General features: G+C 46.1%; 2 protein-coding genes across 2 annotated transcripts; one reads left to right on the top strand and one right to left on the bottom strand.

The window, feature by feature from the left end:
• Positions 1-5539: 5539 nt before the first annotated feature.
• Positions 5540-8821, top strand: MRPS14 (mitochondrial ribosomal protein S14). The gene is made up of 3 exons (XM_068141373.1): positions 5540-5626; positions 6229-6387; positions 8363-8821. Exons 1-3 carry the CDS (start codon positions 5582-5584, stop codon positions 8543-8545), a joined length of 387 nt encoding a protein of 128 aa, XP_067997474.1. The 5' UTR covers positions 5540-5581; the 3' UTR covers positions 8546-8821.
• A 1138-nt stretch (positions 8822-9959) lies between these two features.
• On the bottom strand, positions 9960-15618 carry CACYBP (calcyclin binding protein). The gene is made up of 6 exons (XM_068141372.1): positions 15514-15618; positions 14644-14836; positions 13856-13952; positions 13192-13291; positions 11836-11930; positions 9960-10279 (listed from the first exon to the last, which is right to left on the bottom strand). The coding sequence occupies exons 1-6, from the start codon at positions 15532-15534 to the stop codon at positions 10120-10122; spliced, it is 666 nt and encodes a 221-aa protein (XP_067997473.1). The 5' UTR covers positions 15535-15618; the 3' UTR covers positions 9960-10119.
• Between the last annotated feature and the right edge of the window lie 2376 nt (positions 15619-17994).

Below are 17994 nucleotides of genomic sequence, written 5' to 3'. Positions count from 1 at the left end.
TTTTGAAGTAGGGAAGGTACCATTCGGGCTCGGGACACATGAGAATTACCAGTGACCGATAATCAGCATGTGCTCTGCCTTTAAATGGACACTGACTGTAGAACACACCACCCTGTTCAAAGCATGGAGAAGACCATGTGGGAGCCAGGGAGTGCTGAGCAGAGTGGAGAGAAGCATCATCAGGGGCTACTGCTTCCAGCTGTCAGCCTGGCAAAAATGAAGGGAGGGTCAAAACCTGCACAAAATGGCAACACTACTACTCACAGGCTGAGAATTCTAGCCCATTTTCCTCAGTGAAGCATTCAGCTGAGACAAGCTACTAATTTTAGACTTTCCATAAGTAGGAGTTAGTTTAACCAATTGGACTATATGCCTTCATTTCATGTGGTGAAATTATTCTACTGTTCCAAACCTCATCTGCTTTAGAATGCTTTGTTTTCTCTGGCATTGGTCATAGAAGTCATTTGATGCAACTGCCGTGACAAACTATCCAGCATGCTGTTTTCAATGGTATGCAATTAATGTGCATTACAATTAATTAACAGTTCCAATGCAACTATTAATTATTCAATTAATGCTTGAAATCAATGACTCCCAACAAAAAAAAAATGCAACCCCTAATTTAAGCAAAGTTGTTTCTTTTTGCAATCATCTCCCTTGTTTTTTCACTTTCAGACTGAACAAACCTTACCTAACACCAGAGAAGTTTGGATGACTTGAAATAACGAGCAGAAAAATGGAGTTGTGATCAGCCATTTGGATACTTTGCTCCTGGATTCAGCCTTATATTTACCTTTTCCTTCATGATCATTTTTCTGCAGTGTCTGATAAGCAAGATGTATTAACTGTTCATACATGAATTAGAAGTTGCTTCTGAAATCCTATACAGTCATTAGACAGTGCAGAGAGGCTTAATAGTATTTGTATATTTGCTAGTTAGGACAAATATGCATTTTGTAATGAATTACCTAGCTCCCTCCTGTTAAACCACACACTTCCAGCTTAAATCAGTCTTCACTGAAGCAAAACTTTCTTCTGTTGCCTGCACAGCTCAAAAATGTTGTGACTCCTGTATTTGATCAGTTTCACTCATCCAGTGCAAGATGCTTTTTATTATAAACAGTGTAATCCAAAAGCATTTTTGCTGTGGAACTAGTGATATGTATATGTGTATATGGCAAAGAATTTCCACCACTAAGTCTGTGAAAAGCTGCACAGAAAGAGTTTTGGATGAGAAGATACCAAATGATTACTGAGAGTGTTTGTTGCAATTATAAATATTTGTGTGATTAAATTCCAGCACATTCCCATGAGAAAAGGAAGAGCCACACCAAAATTAGAGCCTAAAATGGAAATTACTAGGAACAAGCAGACTAAAATAATAACCTTCTAGGTTAAACCCTAGCTCCATTAAAGCCAAAGACAAAACTCCTGCTTACTTTATAGCAGACATGAGGAGAGAACCTGGGAAAGCTTAAGCCTTTCAAACTGGAGTGGCATTAAATACTACTATACATTTTGCAAAAGTAATACCTGTCCATAATACAGGATTAGTGATGTTTGTGTAAGGCTTTCAAAGCCCTGGAGGGCATCTGCTATGGGAAGTCAGAGCAAAACTGGCTAAGATTTTTATTCAGAGCAAACACCAGGAATCTCAAAGGAAATAAAATACTTTTCTCTTACCTTTCAAGTACTTTCAGCTGTCTGGTTCAGAGCCTTTCTGATACAGCCACCACTTGGCAAGGTAATTTTTGGCAAGGTAAACTGAGCAAGCTGAAAGGCCACCAAAATCCTCTCCCCTTCCCACTCCAGCTGCATACCAGCAGTAGTCCCTGCAGTGAATTTAAGTCCCCGTGTACCAGATGAAAAGAACCAATAGAGGCCTTGGGGTGTTTCCCTCCCACAAACCACCTAATGAGCCTGATGAGTTTGGGAGCAGTACCCATACTCAGTATCAGTCTTGCACACCAGCAGAATAAACCATTTCCTATGCTTCACTTGTAGCCAAAAACCAGAAAGCCTCTCCTGCCCTGTAAATCTGGCAGCAAACATCCCAGAATTATCATCAAGAGCCACATATTGACAAGCATATTTGTAATGATTTCACAATGATGTGACATTCAGGTGGAGTAAGGCAGAAAGGAAAACACCTTTTAAAACCAGCAGTGGTTAAATACAACCCCGCACAATACTTTAAACATAAAGCAAATTACATGTTGTAGGCATCTTTAAGGTAACCACAAAATTATTTCAACCAGGTGCATTACTGAGCCCAGTTTTTAGCTAGCAAACTGTCCCAGATTCTGCCCAGCTGCTTTGCTTTACTACAACCAGAAGCTGTGCTGAGAGAGCTGAAGACCTGAAGGGCTAACAGTATCACAGTATCACTAAGGTTGGAAGAGACCTCAAGGATCATCGAGTCCAACCTGTCACCACAGACCTCATGACTAGACCATGACACCAAGTGCCACGTCCAATCTCCTCTTGAACACCTCCAGGGATGGTGACTCCACCACCTCCCCGGACAGCACATTCCAATGGCTAATGACTCTCTCGGTGAAGAACTTTCTCCTCACCTCGAGTCTAAACCTCCCCTGGTGCAGCTTGAGACTGTGTCCCCTTGTTCTGGTGCTGGTTGCCTGGGAGAACAGACCAACCCCTTCCTGGCTACAACCACCCTTCAGGTAGTTGTAGAGAGCAATGAGGTCTCCCCTGAGCCTCCTCTTCTCCAGGCTAAACAATCCCAGCTCCCTCAGCCTCTCCTCATAGGGCATGTTCAAGTGTCTCGATGTCCTTCTTAAACTGAGGGGCCCAGAACTGGACACAGTACTCAAGGTGCAGCCTAACCAATGCAGAGTACAGGGGCACAATGACTTCCCTTAACAACATACATCATTGGCCTTTGCCAGTCTCAGTCAAGTGAAGTTGAATACAGTGTGCTTACTGCACTGAACACTGCTAACTCCCAACAGAGCTCTGCATTTTCTTTCTCAGTTTGTATTTTTTAAAGCTGTAAGCCCCAAAGCTCCCATCCTGGACAACTCTGTTAGAAGTGGTGAAAGAGAATGCTGCAAGGTAATGTACAGGGTCCCATCTCCACAGCTGGGAAAGTGCTGGTTACACAGGTGATGCTGCTGAGGGAGGGAGGGATTCAGCCATGCCTGAACAGTTCAGCAAACACAGAGAGACCAAGAGGAAGTGGAAAAACAATATTGTAGAAATTAATGTATGCTCTCACATCCAAATCCCCTTTGCTCACCTCCAGTTCCCTACTTAATTTGCTCTGCTGATGCTCTACAGACAGCTTTCATGAGCTGGAAAGATGAAAAAACAGCAAGTTACAAACAATAACACCAGGAACAAAGCTTGAAATTGTCTCCCTGCAAACACCAGAAGCCTCCTCCCAGCCCAGTCTTGTGTCAACACACCACATCACTGCAAAGTGTGGTCATGGACAGCATGAATTTTGAACAGAATGCTCACAGAAGAGTTATAGGTTGTGTAGGCTGATCCCTTCCTTCTGCTGCAGTTTCCCTCCATAACCAGACCCCCTCATAAGTTTACAGGTTTTTTTGTTTCTAAGAGCATGAAAGGAGCAGAAAGATGGGAAATAGAACCAGTGAAAAGTGTCTCATCTCTCTAGCTCAGGAGCCCATCTAAAGCAAGAATTGAAAACAGCTGTCCATCCATGCCAGTTTCATGCTCTGGTATTAGTGGTTTCAACTTGACACATCAGAGTAGTTAACACCTGGGCAGCAGGAACCTGAACAGGCTGTGGAGAATCAAGAGGGCCCACAAGAAAGCTGGTGAGGAATTTTTTAGAATGTTGCATAGTGATAGGACTAGGAGGAATGGAGCAAAACTAAAGTGGATTGGATGTTAGGAAAACATTCTTTACTATGAAGGTGATGAAACACTGGAACAGCTTGCCCAGAGAGGTGGTAGACGACCTATCCCTGGAGGGTTTTATGGACAGGCTGGATGGGGCCCTGGGCAACCCAATCTAGTGTGAGGTGTCCCTGCCCATGGCAGGGGGGGTTCGAACTAGGTATCTTTGAGGTCCTTTCCAACCCTGACAATTCTGTGATTCTATGAATTAACCACTTAATCAGCACCAAAAATTATTTAACTAATCACCATCAGCCTAGGTGGGTAAATTAACTGTGGAAGCTGTGGCTGCTAACTTCAACGTGGATAACAAAAGCAATGCCAAGTCACCACTAAACTATGTTCCCCAGCACTGCATCTACACAGCTATTAATCCCTCCAGGGATGGGGACTCTAGCATTGCCCTGGGCAGCCTGTCCCAGGGCTTGACAACCCTTTTGGGGAAGAAATAGTTCCTAATGTCCAACCTAAACCTCCCCAGTACAATTCAAGACTGTTTCCTCTTATCCTATTGTTTGTGACTTGGAAGAAGCCCCCGAAGCCCCACCTGGCTCTGACCTCCTTTCAGGGAGTTGTAGAGAATGAGAAGGTTTCCCCTCAGCCTCTTTTTCTCCAGGCTGAACAACCTCAGTTCCCTCATGACAAACTGTGAGAGAATCTAGGTCCTACACACAGGTTTTTTTTTGGACATGGCTAACAAGCTGATATGAATGGAAAATTAATCAAAATTATTAATTCAACATCAAGAACTTAATGGCTGTTCTCCCTGAATCAGGGCATAGACTTATTTTATACACTGCCTCAGTGAATTGGCAGACAGTGGAACAGGTCAGCTTCTCTCACCAAACACCAGGGCAGCTAAGAACTGAAGCAGCAGAATTTTCCATGTATTTTACACTGTTCAGGCTTAGAATTCTTTCATTTTATCCATAAAATGCTGTAACTTGTCCAAAATTCATGAGCTGAAAAAAATGCAAAGCGCTAATATAAACTCAGGAATAGTCGCAGGTGACAAGAAAGCAATCTCTTAAGAAATTAGGAAAAAATCCTTTAGTGGATGAGTGGTAAGGCATTGGGACTAAGTTACCCAGGGAGGTAGTGGAGTCCCCGTCCCTGAAGGTGATCAAGAGACGTGTGGCAATGGCACTTCGGGCCGTGGTTGAATGGCCATGGTGGTGTTGGGTCGATGGTTGGAATCGAGTATCTTAGAGATCTTTTCCAAACAATTGTGTGCTTCTGTGATTTAGGAAAGCAGCTGCCAGATCACCCAGCACAGGCAACCACAGGCGCGCAGCACAAACGTGCTGTTCTGGACCCTGCGGCGCGGTGTGATGCTCCTGCACCGCCTTTTCCTTGGTGGGACTCCTTCCCCTGACATTTTTACAGACTTTCCTCTCCAACCGGGGCTCCTTTCGGTCCACCCAGAGTCAAATCCGCAGGTTTCTCTGGAAGTTGCCAGCTCCCCCTGACGGCGGACAGCGCCGGCAAGGCTGGCAGCACCAGCGGGGTATACACCACAGCCCTCTGCAGCGACTTCCTTTCTTTCCAACCGCAGAGGCACTGGCAAATAGTTTAATGGCAGGCGGGTACAGGCGGACACCGAAGCCCTACCCGGGACTCGCAGCCCCGCGGCCGTCCCGTCTTCCCGCCAGGCTCGGGCGCATGCGCGGCTCTGCCGCTGCGCACCGACGAGATGGCGGCCGTCGCTTTGAGCTGGGCGCTGCGGGCCGCTCAGCAGGTTAGCCTGGCGCCTTCCCTACCCTGTTCTCCTTCGGGGCCGTGTCCCGCTCGGCTGAGGAACCGAGGAGTGAGCAGGGCCCATCGCTGGGGCTGTGGGGCTTATCAGACGGCGGGGAGCGGCGGGGTGCTCGGCTCTGCGTCAGACCAGCCGTCCCCTGAGCCCCCGCGGCGGGACGGGGGCGGGTGTAGCTTCCGGTTGTTTGCGGCTCAAGTAGCCTAAAGGTCTTGCTGGCTTCTGGGGACTAGACTGGGTCACACCTTAGGTTTCTCAGGCAGGAGCTGCGCTGCGAAGCTGGTGAAGGGCCTGGAGGACAAATGTTAGGAGGAGTGGCTGAGGGAGCTGGAGAAGTGGAGGATGAGGGGGAGACCTTCTTGCTCTTGACAGCTATCTGAAAGGAGCTCGTAGTGAGGTGGAGGTTGGTCTCTCCCTAGAATCAAGTGATAGGACAAGAGTAAATTGCTCCAAATTGCACCAGAGGAGGTTTAGGTTGGATGTTAGGAAAGATGAAAAGTCTGATGAGACCATTACAGAAGAGATTCATACTTGGGCAAATTGTAGGTACAAGAAGTGGGTATTACAGACTTAATTGTTTTATTCAGGTTCTCCCCTCATTCTGCATAAGGCAAGTGCGGGGCCACTATGTGGACTGGAGGATGCTGCGGGATGTCAAGAGAAGGAAGCTGGCCTACGAGTACGCAGACCAGAGGCTGCGGATCAATGCCATCCGGAAGAACACCATCCTTCCCAAGGAGCTCCAGGTACTGGCCAGCCGCCCTGCAGTGGTGACTCAGACAGGAGCCCATGCATGGCTTTTACCACTGTGATAGGTGCTGGGCTACAGTGGCTGTTTTACATGTCCAAGTGGCCATGCCAGGTTATAAGTGCTTGCATTTCCCTAACTCATGAGCACAGAATCTGTATTGTGTAGTTACTGCTAGCACCCCAGTATCTTCAGAGCCTCTGCCTTTTAGGGGTGTTTACAGTAGTGTATTCAATTGACTAGAGGTTGCTGTATCAGGTTCTGTGGTACTTAAACCAATGCTTTTCATGTAAACAGTGTAAGTAACACTGCATATGCTGAGGTCTCATTTTATCCTCTCAGAGTTGTCACTAACAGACTGAGAAAGCTATTTTCTTTATTTCTGATAGTACAGAATATCATATGGTTACTTTTATAGTTTCCTCAATAAACGTCAGATTTTTTTTTCCTTAAAAACCCTGGGAGTTTGATCCAGCAACCCCAACATTTTATTCAATTAGAAATGCTTAATTTTACTTCTTTCCTGAGCTATACAAGCATAGAGAAGCTGTGTCGGATATGGGCACTAGATCTGTTCTTAAAAATGCACATCTTCACTACCCTGCTCTCAGCCTGCCTTTTTATGCATGAAAAAATATTTGCAGGTATCAGGAATGCTCCTGCACCTATTTGATTTTGCCATACCTAGTAGTGGTGAGATCTTTTCATGCTTAAACATGAGAGAGAAAGTATGAATCTGCTTTTATACGTTGACTTTACTATTCTCTTGGCAAGTCTAGTCGGTGTCGGATGTCCTTACAAGACAAAACAAACAAAAAATCCAGAAGAACAACAATGTAAAAAGGCTGCAACTGGCCTTGCTTTTGATACTCCTCAGCTGCTTTTGTAACCTACTGAAGTCACTAAGTCATAGCAGAGATTAGAATGAAGAATACTACTCCAGGAAAATAATTGTATCCTTCCCCAGAAAATGGTATTTGGGCTCCAAATTTGAAGTTTTAAAGTGTGAAGCACAGGCTACTTTCTGAGTAAAATCCTAGGAATTAAGTGGGTCACAAAAATTCTGCAAGTGTTTTCCTGTACTAGGTATAGGCAGAGCTAGAGACAACAGGTAAGATGCACAACTAGACAAACCCAGTAACTGAAACATACTCTGAAGATAAGAAGCCCTACTGACCTTGCTGTCACTGTAGTTGAAAGTCACATTGCTGCTGCCTTCCTTTGAAGTCAAACACCCCTTTAGAAGACAGCCTTATACAATTGCTTTGCAGCACCCTGGCAACATAGTTTTTGTGCAGACCTCCTTTTACCTCCAGCTGTGACTTCCTGCTGTGACTCAACACAGAATTCTTTGAGCCCTTCCATCCTTCAGAAAACAGCATACAAAGAATGCTGCAGTTAGGGATGCTTACCTAGACTCTTCCTTTGGGCTGCATTTCCTTGCTGACCCAACTTCTTGTTCTGACATTTCAATTGCTGCTACCTGATGCTCCCTGAATACAGTTGAGCTCCTTTTTTCTACATAGACCCTCCTTAAGTTCAGCTTGTCTTCATGTATTAGCCCACTCTGCAGCAAGGAGAAAGATGAATGTATTTTGACTAACTATAATTAATGGCTTGAGGTTATTCAGCTTGTCATATGCTTAAATTTCATGTCTCTTAAAGGACTAACCCATTCTGCCACCACACAGAGACAAGCAGAGTTTGAGTTTCTAACTACAGTTACTGGCTTGAGATTGTTCAGTCTGTGTAATAAGGTTAAGTCTGGGGCCTGTGTGTTAGGATGCCCAGAAAGAGTCAAGTGAGGAAGACGGGCCAAAGTTCCTTATGAAGTAGCAAAGCATATTGGTGAGATGGTAGAGAATCTTGTGGTAGTACCTACTCCACAAGTAGATTGTGTGGTCTGGCACTAATCCTCCCTCAAAATCCTGGGGAACCCAGATAAACTCTTATGCTATGGTCTTGTGTTTTAGGAAGTGGCTGATAAGGAGATTGCTGCCTTGCCCCGGGACAGCTGCCCTGTGAGGATCCGGAATCGGTGTGTCCTGACTTCCCGCCCGCGCGGGGTGAGGCGGCGTTGGAGGCTCAGCAGAATCGTTTTCCGCCATTTTGCTGACCATGCTCAGATGTCTGGGATTCAGAGGGCGATGTGGTAGACCCACATTCAGGTAGAACACACAAACCAGGCCCACTTGGTGTGTTTGAGTAATTAAAGCAAGATTTCCGTCTGAGAGTCCTGCATTGGTATTGGACCAAGAAGGGAAGGATGAGAATCCTTGGTGATTCTGGCTTGCAGCAGCATAATTGCACTGAAGTGATCTGTATGAGAGGCAGTTTCAGTTTGAGGGGAAAAAAGTCACAACGTGATGGTTGCAGAACAAAGCTGAGGTTTGTGATCTGGGCAGCATGAGAAATAAAGACATACAGCACAAGGCTTGTTAAAGCAGTTTTTTTGCCACCATATGGTAAGTTCACTGTGGTCATTGGGGTAAAAGCATAAATGTACAACAGGGCAAAGTGGTCTCCTGCCATGAACAAGGGTGAGCATGAAGTGAGAATAAAACATGGCCTTAAATTTAGACACTTTTGCTATACAAACTTAATACATTTATATTAACAAGCAAAGTGGAGAGAGGACCTATGAGAAACTACAGCGTGCTAGTATTTCTCTCCTGTAGTGCAGTGCTTAGTCCAATGCTCTAAGAATGGTAACAAGTCCTAGCCCAGACTATAACAAGAGAGTAATGGCTTCCTTAATTTGTAAAGTAACATCAAACAACTCTGTCCTTGGGAGACACAAGAAGGAAGCAAGAAGGAAACAGTAACGGGCTTGCTGCTAAGCTCATGTTTGCCCTCTATTCTTCAAAGCAGGGCACACAAGGGGGAATGGCTGCTCCATTCCCTCCCTAGCATTGGGGCTGAAAGCCTGCAATAAACAGACCATGTGTTGGAAGCCACACTGGCAGCAAACAAACAGCAGCCCATCACTCCCAGCAGAGTAAATTTTGGAGTATGTGCTATCTCAATACACTTCTTAGTGTAAAACTCTTGATAGGAAGAAGTAGTTTGTCTCTTCATACACTGCTTAGAGCCAGGGTAATCTGACTGTCCTCCTGTGACATGCCACCTCAAAGACACCCCAAAGGAGGTCACAGCATGGGCACTAAAGATGTGTTTCCGAAATATGTAAGAGGTTAAACATCCAGTAATTAATTTCTGAGAGTAACCATTAAATTTTGATACCATGGGATTAACACCATACCGTTTCTGCTCAACTCTTCAGTGCATGAGATAGTGGTTCTGCTTTGTTCAGCATTTCTCTGACATGCTTCAACCCTGTTTTCCCACATCAAATCAAAAACCACACCCCACATAGTGAGCATGACATCAGCCCCAGCAACCAGTTGAATACAGCTATTCCTTGAAACAGAGGGGCCTTGACCCCTCCTGGTTTGGGATTCCTTTCCTTTTACATTCTGTTCTCAGTTTCAATTCATCTGAGATGCTTTTTCAGGAAGGAGTAAGGATATACCTATGCTCCACTCTTCAGGAAATGGTGAGCCACTTGACTGAAGGAAATGCTTTATAAGCTATTTTATTTAAATATTTTCTCCAACCTGAAATGGAAAATGACTGTCTTTGCTTGGAAGAAGGTTGTGTAAACAATGATCTTTGCAGCAGAGCATGTCTCACATGGAAGATCAGTATTAAGGCGGCCTTTAGAGTACTTTTAAATATCCATTGGTATGTCCCCTTTAAATTGCTTTTCTCTGCTTTCAACCCAGGCCTTGTTGATGGTGCGCTTTATTTCATCGTCCCCTTCTGCATACATCTTCTTTAAAAGGTTCATAAGCCCCTCACTAGGATCTGAAGTGTCATAGGAAGCCTTCCTGCAAGATGGATACATAGAAGGAAGATCAGGTATATCCAGCAATTTGGAGCAAGAAGGAAGAAAACCAACCAAAAAAATCAAACACTAATTGTGTTACCTAGCAGTCTCGGCTCCTGAGCAGAGAGAATCCTACAGAGTACCCTTAAACTAAGTGCAATTTGAGTAGTGTACCTAGAGCTGTCCCACTAAGGACAACGGGCAGCATTCTGCACTACACATGGCCCTAGAAGCACCACCCATAACTTATTTTAGGAAGCAGGAGTGTAATAGAAAGGACACAGAATATGCCAATATCTCTCTCTGCTCTTACGAGTGAATAAAAAAAAGACAGTCACACTGAGCTCTCTGAAGTGGCCACATTCACAACCTAAAATGCTTTTTCTGCTTCCCAATTTTCTGAATATCTCCCAAGGTTTAGAAACTCATTTTTAACACCTTCCATTTCAAAGCAGTATTCTCAGTTTAAGAATTCACATGACAACCCGCACAGTAAGTGCCTGGGTATGACACACCCCACATCACCAGACTACACAATTCCCTCTCTAGCAAAACTGCCTCTCAGAATTCTGCTTCTAAAATCCTCTAGGTAGTTCCTAGTAAAGCTGTGGGTTATCTGAAAAACAAGTAGATCGAAACAGATCAGCAGAGGGAGCAAGTTCCCCAAGCATGAGGCACCACTCTCAGACCCCATCATGAAGTGTATTTCCGAAGTGGCTCATTTTGTCATACTGGTTAGTACAGTTAGTTAGGACTAATCACTTTTAGCAAGTCATCTTATAAACAAAACTAATAGCTGTTGGCAGGCACAGCACTTGAGAAAAATCAGCAGTGTCCTGCTTAGAGGTAGGTATGCACCACTTCTGGATACAAGTGTGTGCACTGTGAAGGAACATAAAATTATGATATACTATGTATGTACGACAAATATCTCTTGTCCTCAAGTGTTTCCTGCTGTAATTTACCACCCTTATGTGTCCAGTGCCTCAGCTGCTTGCAGGATTGCTCCCAAGCACCTGAAGGGATACAAATTAGCTCAAGACTTTGTATAATGATCTAGGTAAGCAAAGACCTGTTTTGCCCTAAGGATGCTGGGATTTTTGCACAGATGCTTCACGCACAGCTGACACAACAATGTCAGCAGCATAGCTGCAAGGCATCTATATGTATTGCTATATAAAATAACCTACAAAAAGTCAACTTCATTAGAGCAGTTTTTGCAAGGAATGCAGCCATCAAAATAGAAATGAATCTCTAATTGGTTTGGCACTGTCACAGTAGGTCTTGTTTATCCTATTTCCTGTGATGCAGCCTTCAGCAGCAGCAAGAAAACAGTAGAAGAGTGGCAAAGAGCTACTCAAAATGTATCTCCTCTATTGCCAGCCCTCCTAGCACCAAAAGAAATCCCAACCTTGTGATTCTCAAATGTCTTAGGGGCTTGTCCCCCAGAATAGCAACTCACAGCCAGTGCATTACGGAGCTGCCTTCCTGGCAGTCTTAACACAACATGGAGAAAAAGGAATGGAAAACGAGACAGAGGGCTGAAGAGACACTTACTCTTTCTCTTTGCTTTCTTTTTCCACTTGAGTGAGACAGTCCCATTTTTCCTCCCGCTTCTTCCTACACATCACAAGGATCATGTCTGTCTTTATCTGTATGGAGAACAGCAAGGCATGCATTAAATACTTCACAAAGGCATACTAGTCACAGCCACAATGAATACAGTCAGCCAAGAACACAAACCTCTTCCTATACTGACATATCCTCAGCTACAGGCTATTATGTAGCATATAGAAATGAACGTACCTGAGTACAATTTATTAACCACACTGTGGACATCTTAAATGGTGGCATTAACACAAAACTAGTACAGAACTACAGTACCAGTACAGAAGAACATACACCACTGCAGAAACACCATTTGGTGATTCCCAAGATGCTAGAAGCACTGTTAGGTACAGGGTGGCTGTATTTACTAGGCTTCTCCAAGAATACCATGTTCAGGTAGAGGATCTCCCAATTTAGTTCTCCAAGAAGATGAAACTAGTTTTATGGCGTTGCCTAATCCTGGAATGTGTTTCCAAGTTACAAGCAAAGCCCTGTTTAATTGCAGCCCTGACCTAAATTTTGCAAAGCACTCCTGCACGCTACAGCACACCAGAGTCTGCTGGAGCTTATAGCTTAGCAAGTACGTGACCACTGCTTGCTTTTATGCTGGGTCAAAAATCACCAGAGCATCACCCTCGATTATTTCAGTTGGTTTATTTTCACACTGTCCTAGTTTTAGGGCAATTTCAAATTGAACCATCATTTCCTCACATCTGATGTCACTAAGGGCAGTGCATGACTGCACAGAATACACACAAGGTACCCAAGACATCCCTAGGCTCGGAATGGTGCTGTGAGTAGCACAGTACGGATGCTACCACCAGCAGTAAAGTGTTACTAGCACTCAACTCTGGAGCAACACATCCTTCTGAAGGCAAAGGAGGCTTCAGACTCTGCCCTGGGTATTATGGTGATTTAACTTCCCAAGATTTTGGTCTTCTGACAAGTCTCTCAGACTTTAAAACTGCCAAGAATTTCTCAGAGGTATTTAGAAGCACAAGGATGCTAAATGAGCGCTTAGTGGAATTTTCTGTTTAATTATTACCAAAATCCTGTCAGAGCTATTACAAAAAACAAAACAACAAAACCAGACATGATCATGTGAAACAGAAGCCCAAGGATTCCAGAGAATAATTCCATAGTTATGAGAACTACAGGTTAGCAAGAGTCATGTTCACAGTGAAGAGACTCTACAGACAGATGGGAGGGACTGAAGACTAGTGCCAAGTCTCCTGAACTAGTCAGGCAATGAGCATGGTACTTTGTGAGGGACCTAAAGCTCCCTAACAGCTGAGGTGCACTGACCTTCCTAGAGCTGCCTTCCACAGAGATGGGTTTCATGAGGTTGTTGAAGGTCATGGTGTAGTTCTTCCCATTCAGATTCTTCACTAGCAGATCAAATGACCTGAAACCATAAAATGGAGGAAGAAGGGTAAAAATATTTCAATCATTTTAAGACCATTGTGCCTTGACACCAAAACCAATGTCTGAAAGCCCTTTAGTAGGCATATTTCTTGGTAAAGCGCATCAACAGGCTTGAACTAATTTCTTCCTGAAGCTCTCAAATCCTTCATATTAGAGGACTTCAAAGAACCTATCCAACAACAAACCAAGATCTCTTTCTACTTCACTATCTCCTACAACCTTAGAAAGGCAGATTTACTTAATGTACACTTCAGTTCTACCACCATCAGTTAAGAGGGTGAACACTATATACATCCTGTCAAGTTTGATGAGGTGCAACAAGCATTTGTAAAATGAAAACACCCTGATACTCTCTAAGAGCTATATTTAAGGGTATGTGTGAAGTGCTACTAAAAGCCACTATCACTCAAGTTTAATAAAAGAAAAGAGGGACTATGAGGGAATAAGGGCTGGTACAGAACAGAACGTAACACATTCTTGTGTTTCCAAGAGCGTTTTTCACCCATGCTCTCCCCTGTGGTGTGGTGCAAGAAGATGAACTCACCTCTCTGTGAAATTCACCTGCACATTCTCAGATGGAAGCTTCTGGACTCCATTTAAAGAAATGTAAATCTTAACAAACTTATCTGACTGATCCCAACCTGCAAGTGAAAAGAAGATATTAAGTTCTACTTTTCCTCCATTAACTTCACACATTCTATTCCAACTTCCCCTGTCAAGTCCCCTAGGATTGGCTAGGAACCCTGCCTTATTGAAATGATCTTCAGAGATATAAAGGAAAGACCTGAATGGTTCAGGAATACCTTGAGAGCAAAAGGAGGTCCTCACACATATCCCTGCTCCCTAATTCAACTTCTGAGAAAAAAAACATGTATCAAAGAGGGTAAAAGGAGAGCAACTCTGTCTGTGCAGGGGGAATCGGAGGTAACTGCTTTTGCTGCAATTTCCTGGACCCACTTTTCCCCCTGCTCCCCATACAACAAGCATCTTGAGCAATTCCCTCTCCTTTCACCCACATGGCAAGCAGAGAAGGCAAATCTCACCCTTCCATCCCTGCTAAGCACTAGGCAATGGAAAAATACTAGTTGGTACAGCAGAGATCATCAGTGCATCCCACCAGTACTGTCACCCAACCACAATACATGTTGTGGTTGGGATGGCACAGTAAGAACACAGTAGCTTTGAAAGTGATGTCTCCAGTATGAAATAAACACTTAAGAAGTCTTCTACTCTGTAATGCTAAATAGCAGCTGTAACTCACACGAAGGCCACCCTGCCATCTTTTCAGAGAGATGCCTAAGGGCTGGTAAACACTCAGAAAAGTAATCCTACCATAATTGTTTATTTTCACCGTGTACCCTCCCAGTGACAACTTTTCTTCCTCTGTCACATCTTTTGGCTTCAGTGGAGGCTGATTCTTGATTTCTAGCTCTAGCTTGTGTTTCTCTGTCATCAGGACATCACGAACTCGCTTCCTCGTGGCTTTCGTAAGCAGTTCTTTAACCTCTTCCAAATCTTTCTGCAACTGTTTCAAGAACACAAGACCACAGATATGTGTTAAACACAGTTCTTTCTGTGCAAGTTTCACAGCTAAGCTCTTCCAGTTATGACACTTCCACGTTTCCCACATGTAGTAGTTCAAGGTTCATCCAGTCGGTACTTTCTTTTCTCCGTACACCCACTGTGAAGCGTGATGCCATGAGTTCCTCACTCCCGAGACAGTATTATACCCTTTAACCAGCATATAGAAACACAGAACTGCTGAGGTTGGAAAAGACCTTTAAGATCATGAAGTCCAACCGCTCGTCTAGAGCTCACAACACTACTGCTAAGCCAATATACTTCAAGGTTTATGCTTTCATCAATTCAAGTACAAGAGAAGGCGATAAAAGCTCGACAAGGGGCACGGCTCCTCCAGAGGCTGGATTACGCTAAAAGCGCCCTGCACCACTTCTGGGAGACATCCCCAACAGCCCCCAGCCAACACCCAAGACGAGGGCTCCCGGCTGCCCCCCGGGCACGCAGGCTGCCCGCCCCCACGCCTCCCAGCCCCCACGCCTCCCAGCTACGGCCAGGCCGCTGCCCCTCATACCGCAAGGCCCATCTGGGGCTGGGGCCGGGCCCGCGGGCTGCACCCCGTTCCCACTCAGACCCCCCAGGAGCAGAACGGGGCGGGGGGGGGTGGGAATGAAACCGCCTCACCTCCTCCCACGCCGAGGCCATGTCGCCCGCCGACAGCGGCTCCCGCGGCCCCTCTGGAACCTTCCGGCCTCCCGCCCCGCCCACAGAGCACCGAAGTGACGTGACGCGATGGCGACGGCGCCGGCACCGCCCGTTCCGCTGGGGGAGCGGAACAAGCCTGGCCAGGCCCTCCCCCCCTGCCACTCACCGGCCGAGTTGTGGGGCGGGGTAGGGCAGGGCAGGGTCGCGAGCTTCCCGCCTCCGCGGCGCGGCGCGTGGCCTTAGCTGCCGCCCTGAGGGAGCTGGGTTCTGAGGCGCGAGTTCTGAGGCCGCGGTTCGGCAGCCGCTGGGAGCTGTCCTCCTGTGCTGCCGCAGTCAGGATTCTTTTAGCAGAGACTGGAAATTTCTTCTACTTCGCTTGCACTTGTACACGACATAAAGTACAGTGAAGGGTTTCACACTGCTGTTTTGTAATACATGAAGTAAAACAAACGTACTGAACCCCCCAAAAGGTCCCTTATGCTCAGGTCTCAGTCGGGTATTCGGATTAAACAGTTTGGGGAAAAAAGCCAACGGCAATGTTGTGCGAGGAGAGAGAAAGAGGGTATGAGGGTGTTCAGCCTGGAGAAAGGGAGGCTGAGGGGAGACCTGGCTCTCTGCAACGGCCTGAAAGCAGGTTGTGGTGAGGTAGGGGTTGATCTGTTCTCCCCAGGAACAAGTGACAGGACAAGAGGAAATGGTCTCAAGATACACCGGGGCAGGTTTAGGTTGGACATGAAGAACACTTTGTGTTTGTTTTTTTTCCCAAAAAGGGGTTGTGAAGCTCTGGCACAGGCTGCCCGGGGCAGTGGTGGAGTCCCCATCCCTGGAGGGCTTTCAAAGCTGCGTAGATGCAGCGCTGAGGGACATGGCGTAGTGGTGACCTGGCAGTGCTGGGTTAACAGTTGGGACTTGACGAGCTTGAAGATCTCTTCCATCCAAAACAGTTCTGTGATTCTGGCCGTACAAACAGTGGAAGCCAAGACGGGATAGAGCCCCTCAGGATTTCACACCTAGGCTTTCCCTAGACGAGGGTGCTGCTTGTAACGTCCTTTTTACCACAGTGAGGACTGACAGCTCCTTTGCTGATCCATGGGCTTAGAGATTATTTTTCTTTTCTAAGTGGACATCCAGGAATGAATTAATCTGTAAAGAGAGTTGTGTTTTGGGTTTGTTTATTGGTTTTGTTTGGATTTGGTCTTGGGGTTGGTTTTCTTTGTGTGTGTGGTGTGGTGTTGTTGTTGGGGTTTGTTTATTTTTGGGGGGGGTGGTGGTGTGGTTTTGTTTGCTTGCTTGGGGGGTTGGTTGGTTTATTTGTCTTATAGAGGTACAGAGGGGGAAAAACAGACTGAAGGTGAATTTATAGTTTCATAGTTTCATAGTATCATTCAGGGTTGGAAGGACCACAAGGATCATCTAGTTCCAACCCCCCTGCCATGGGCAGGGACACCCCACACTAGATCAGGCCGGACAGAGCCTCATCCAGCCTGCTCTTAAACACCCCCAGGGATCGGGCCTCGACCACCTCCCTGGACAACCCATTCCAGGGTCTCACCACTCTCATGGTGAAGAACCTCCTCCTCACATCCAGCCTGAATCTCCCCACCTCCAGCTTCATTCCATTCCCCCTAGTCCTATCACTACCTGAGATCCTGAGAAGTCCTTCCCCAGCCTTCCTGTAGGCCCCCTTCAGATACTGGAAGGCCACAATTAGGTCACCTCGGAGCCTTCTCTTCTCCAGACTGAACAGCCCCAACTCCTTCAGTCTGTCCTCATAGGAGAGGTGCTCCAGCCCTCTGATCATCCTTGTGGCCCTTCTCTGGACACGCTCCAGCACCTCCACATCCCTCTTGTAATAGGGGCTCCAGAACTGGACACAGTACTCCAGGTGGGGTCTCACCAGGGCTGAGTAGAGGGGGAGGATCACCTCCCTCGACCTGCTGGCCACACTTCTCCTGATGCAGCCCAGGATCTGATTGGCTTTGTGGGCTGCTGCAAGTGCACACTGAGAGCTCATGTTGAGCTTTTTGTCCACCAGCACCCCCAAGTCTCTCTCCTCAGGGCTACTTTCCAGCCAGTCACTGCCCAGCCTGGATTTGTGCCTGGGATTGCCTCGACCCAGATGCAGGACCCTGCACTTGCTCTTATTGAACTTCATGAGGTTGGCTTGTGCCCACCTCTCCAGCCTGTCAAGGTCCCTCTGGATGGCCTCCCTTCCCTCCAGCCTGTCTGCTGCACCACACAGCTTGGTGTCATCAGCAAACTTGCTGAGGGTGCACTCAATGCCACTGTCCATGTCACCCACAAAGATGTTGAATAAGACAGGTCCCAGGACTGATCCCTGAGGGACTCCGCTTGTCACTGGCCTCCACTGGGACATGGAGCCATTGACAGCCACTCTTTGGGTGCGGCCATCAAGCCAGTTCCAAGGATGTTTTCGTTGTTGGTTTCAAGAATAAAAAG

This window comes from Melanerpes formicivorus, unplaced genomic scaffold (genome assembly GCF_026170545.1).
Source record: "Melanerpes formicivorus ecotype bairdi unplaced genomic scaffold, bMelFor1.0.p_v2 SCAF_7, whole genome shotgun sequence".
NCBI lineage: Eukaryota > Metazoa > Chordata > Aves > Piciformes > Picidae > Melanerpes > Melanerpes formicivorus.
The sequence above is the reverse complement of the archived record's forward strand: the minus strand, read 5'-3'. Positions and strand labels throughout refer to the sequence as shown.

Bases quoted from the DNA above. Each gene is read 5' to 3' on its own strand.
- MRPS14 (XM_068141373.1), top strand. From the start codon at position 5,582: ATGGCGGCCGTCGCTTTGAGCTGGGCGCTGCGGGCCGCTCAGCAG. The intron at 5,627-6,228 runs GTTAGCCTGGCG...TGTTTTATTCAG, and splicing joins CGCTGCGGGCCGCTCAGCAG to GTTCTCCCCTCATTCTGCAT. The intron at 6,388-8,362 runs GTACTGGCCAGC...CTTGTGTTTTAG, and splicing joins TCCTTCCCAAGGAGCTCCAG to GAAGTGGCTGATAAGGAGAT.
- CACYBP (XM_068141372.1), bottom strand. From the start codon at position 15,534: ATGGCCTCGGCGTGGGAGGAG. The intron at 11,931-13,191 runs GTCAGTGCACCT...TTCTCCATACAG, and splicing joins TGGAAGGCAGCTCTAGGAAG to ATAAAGACAGACATGATCCT. The intron at 10,280-11,835 runs GTAAGTGTCTCT...TCCATCTTGCAG, and splicing joins AAAGAAAGCAAAGAGAAAGA to GAAGGCTTCCTATGACACTT.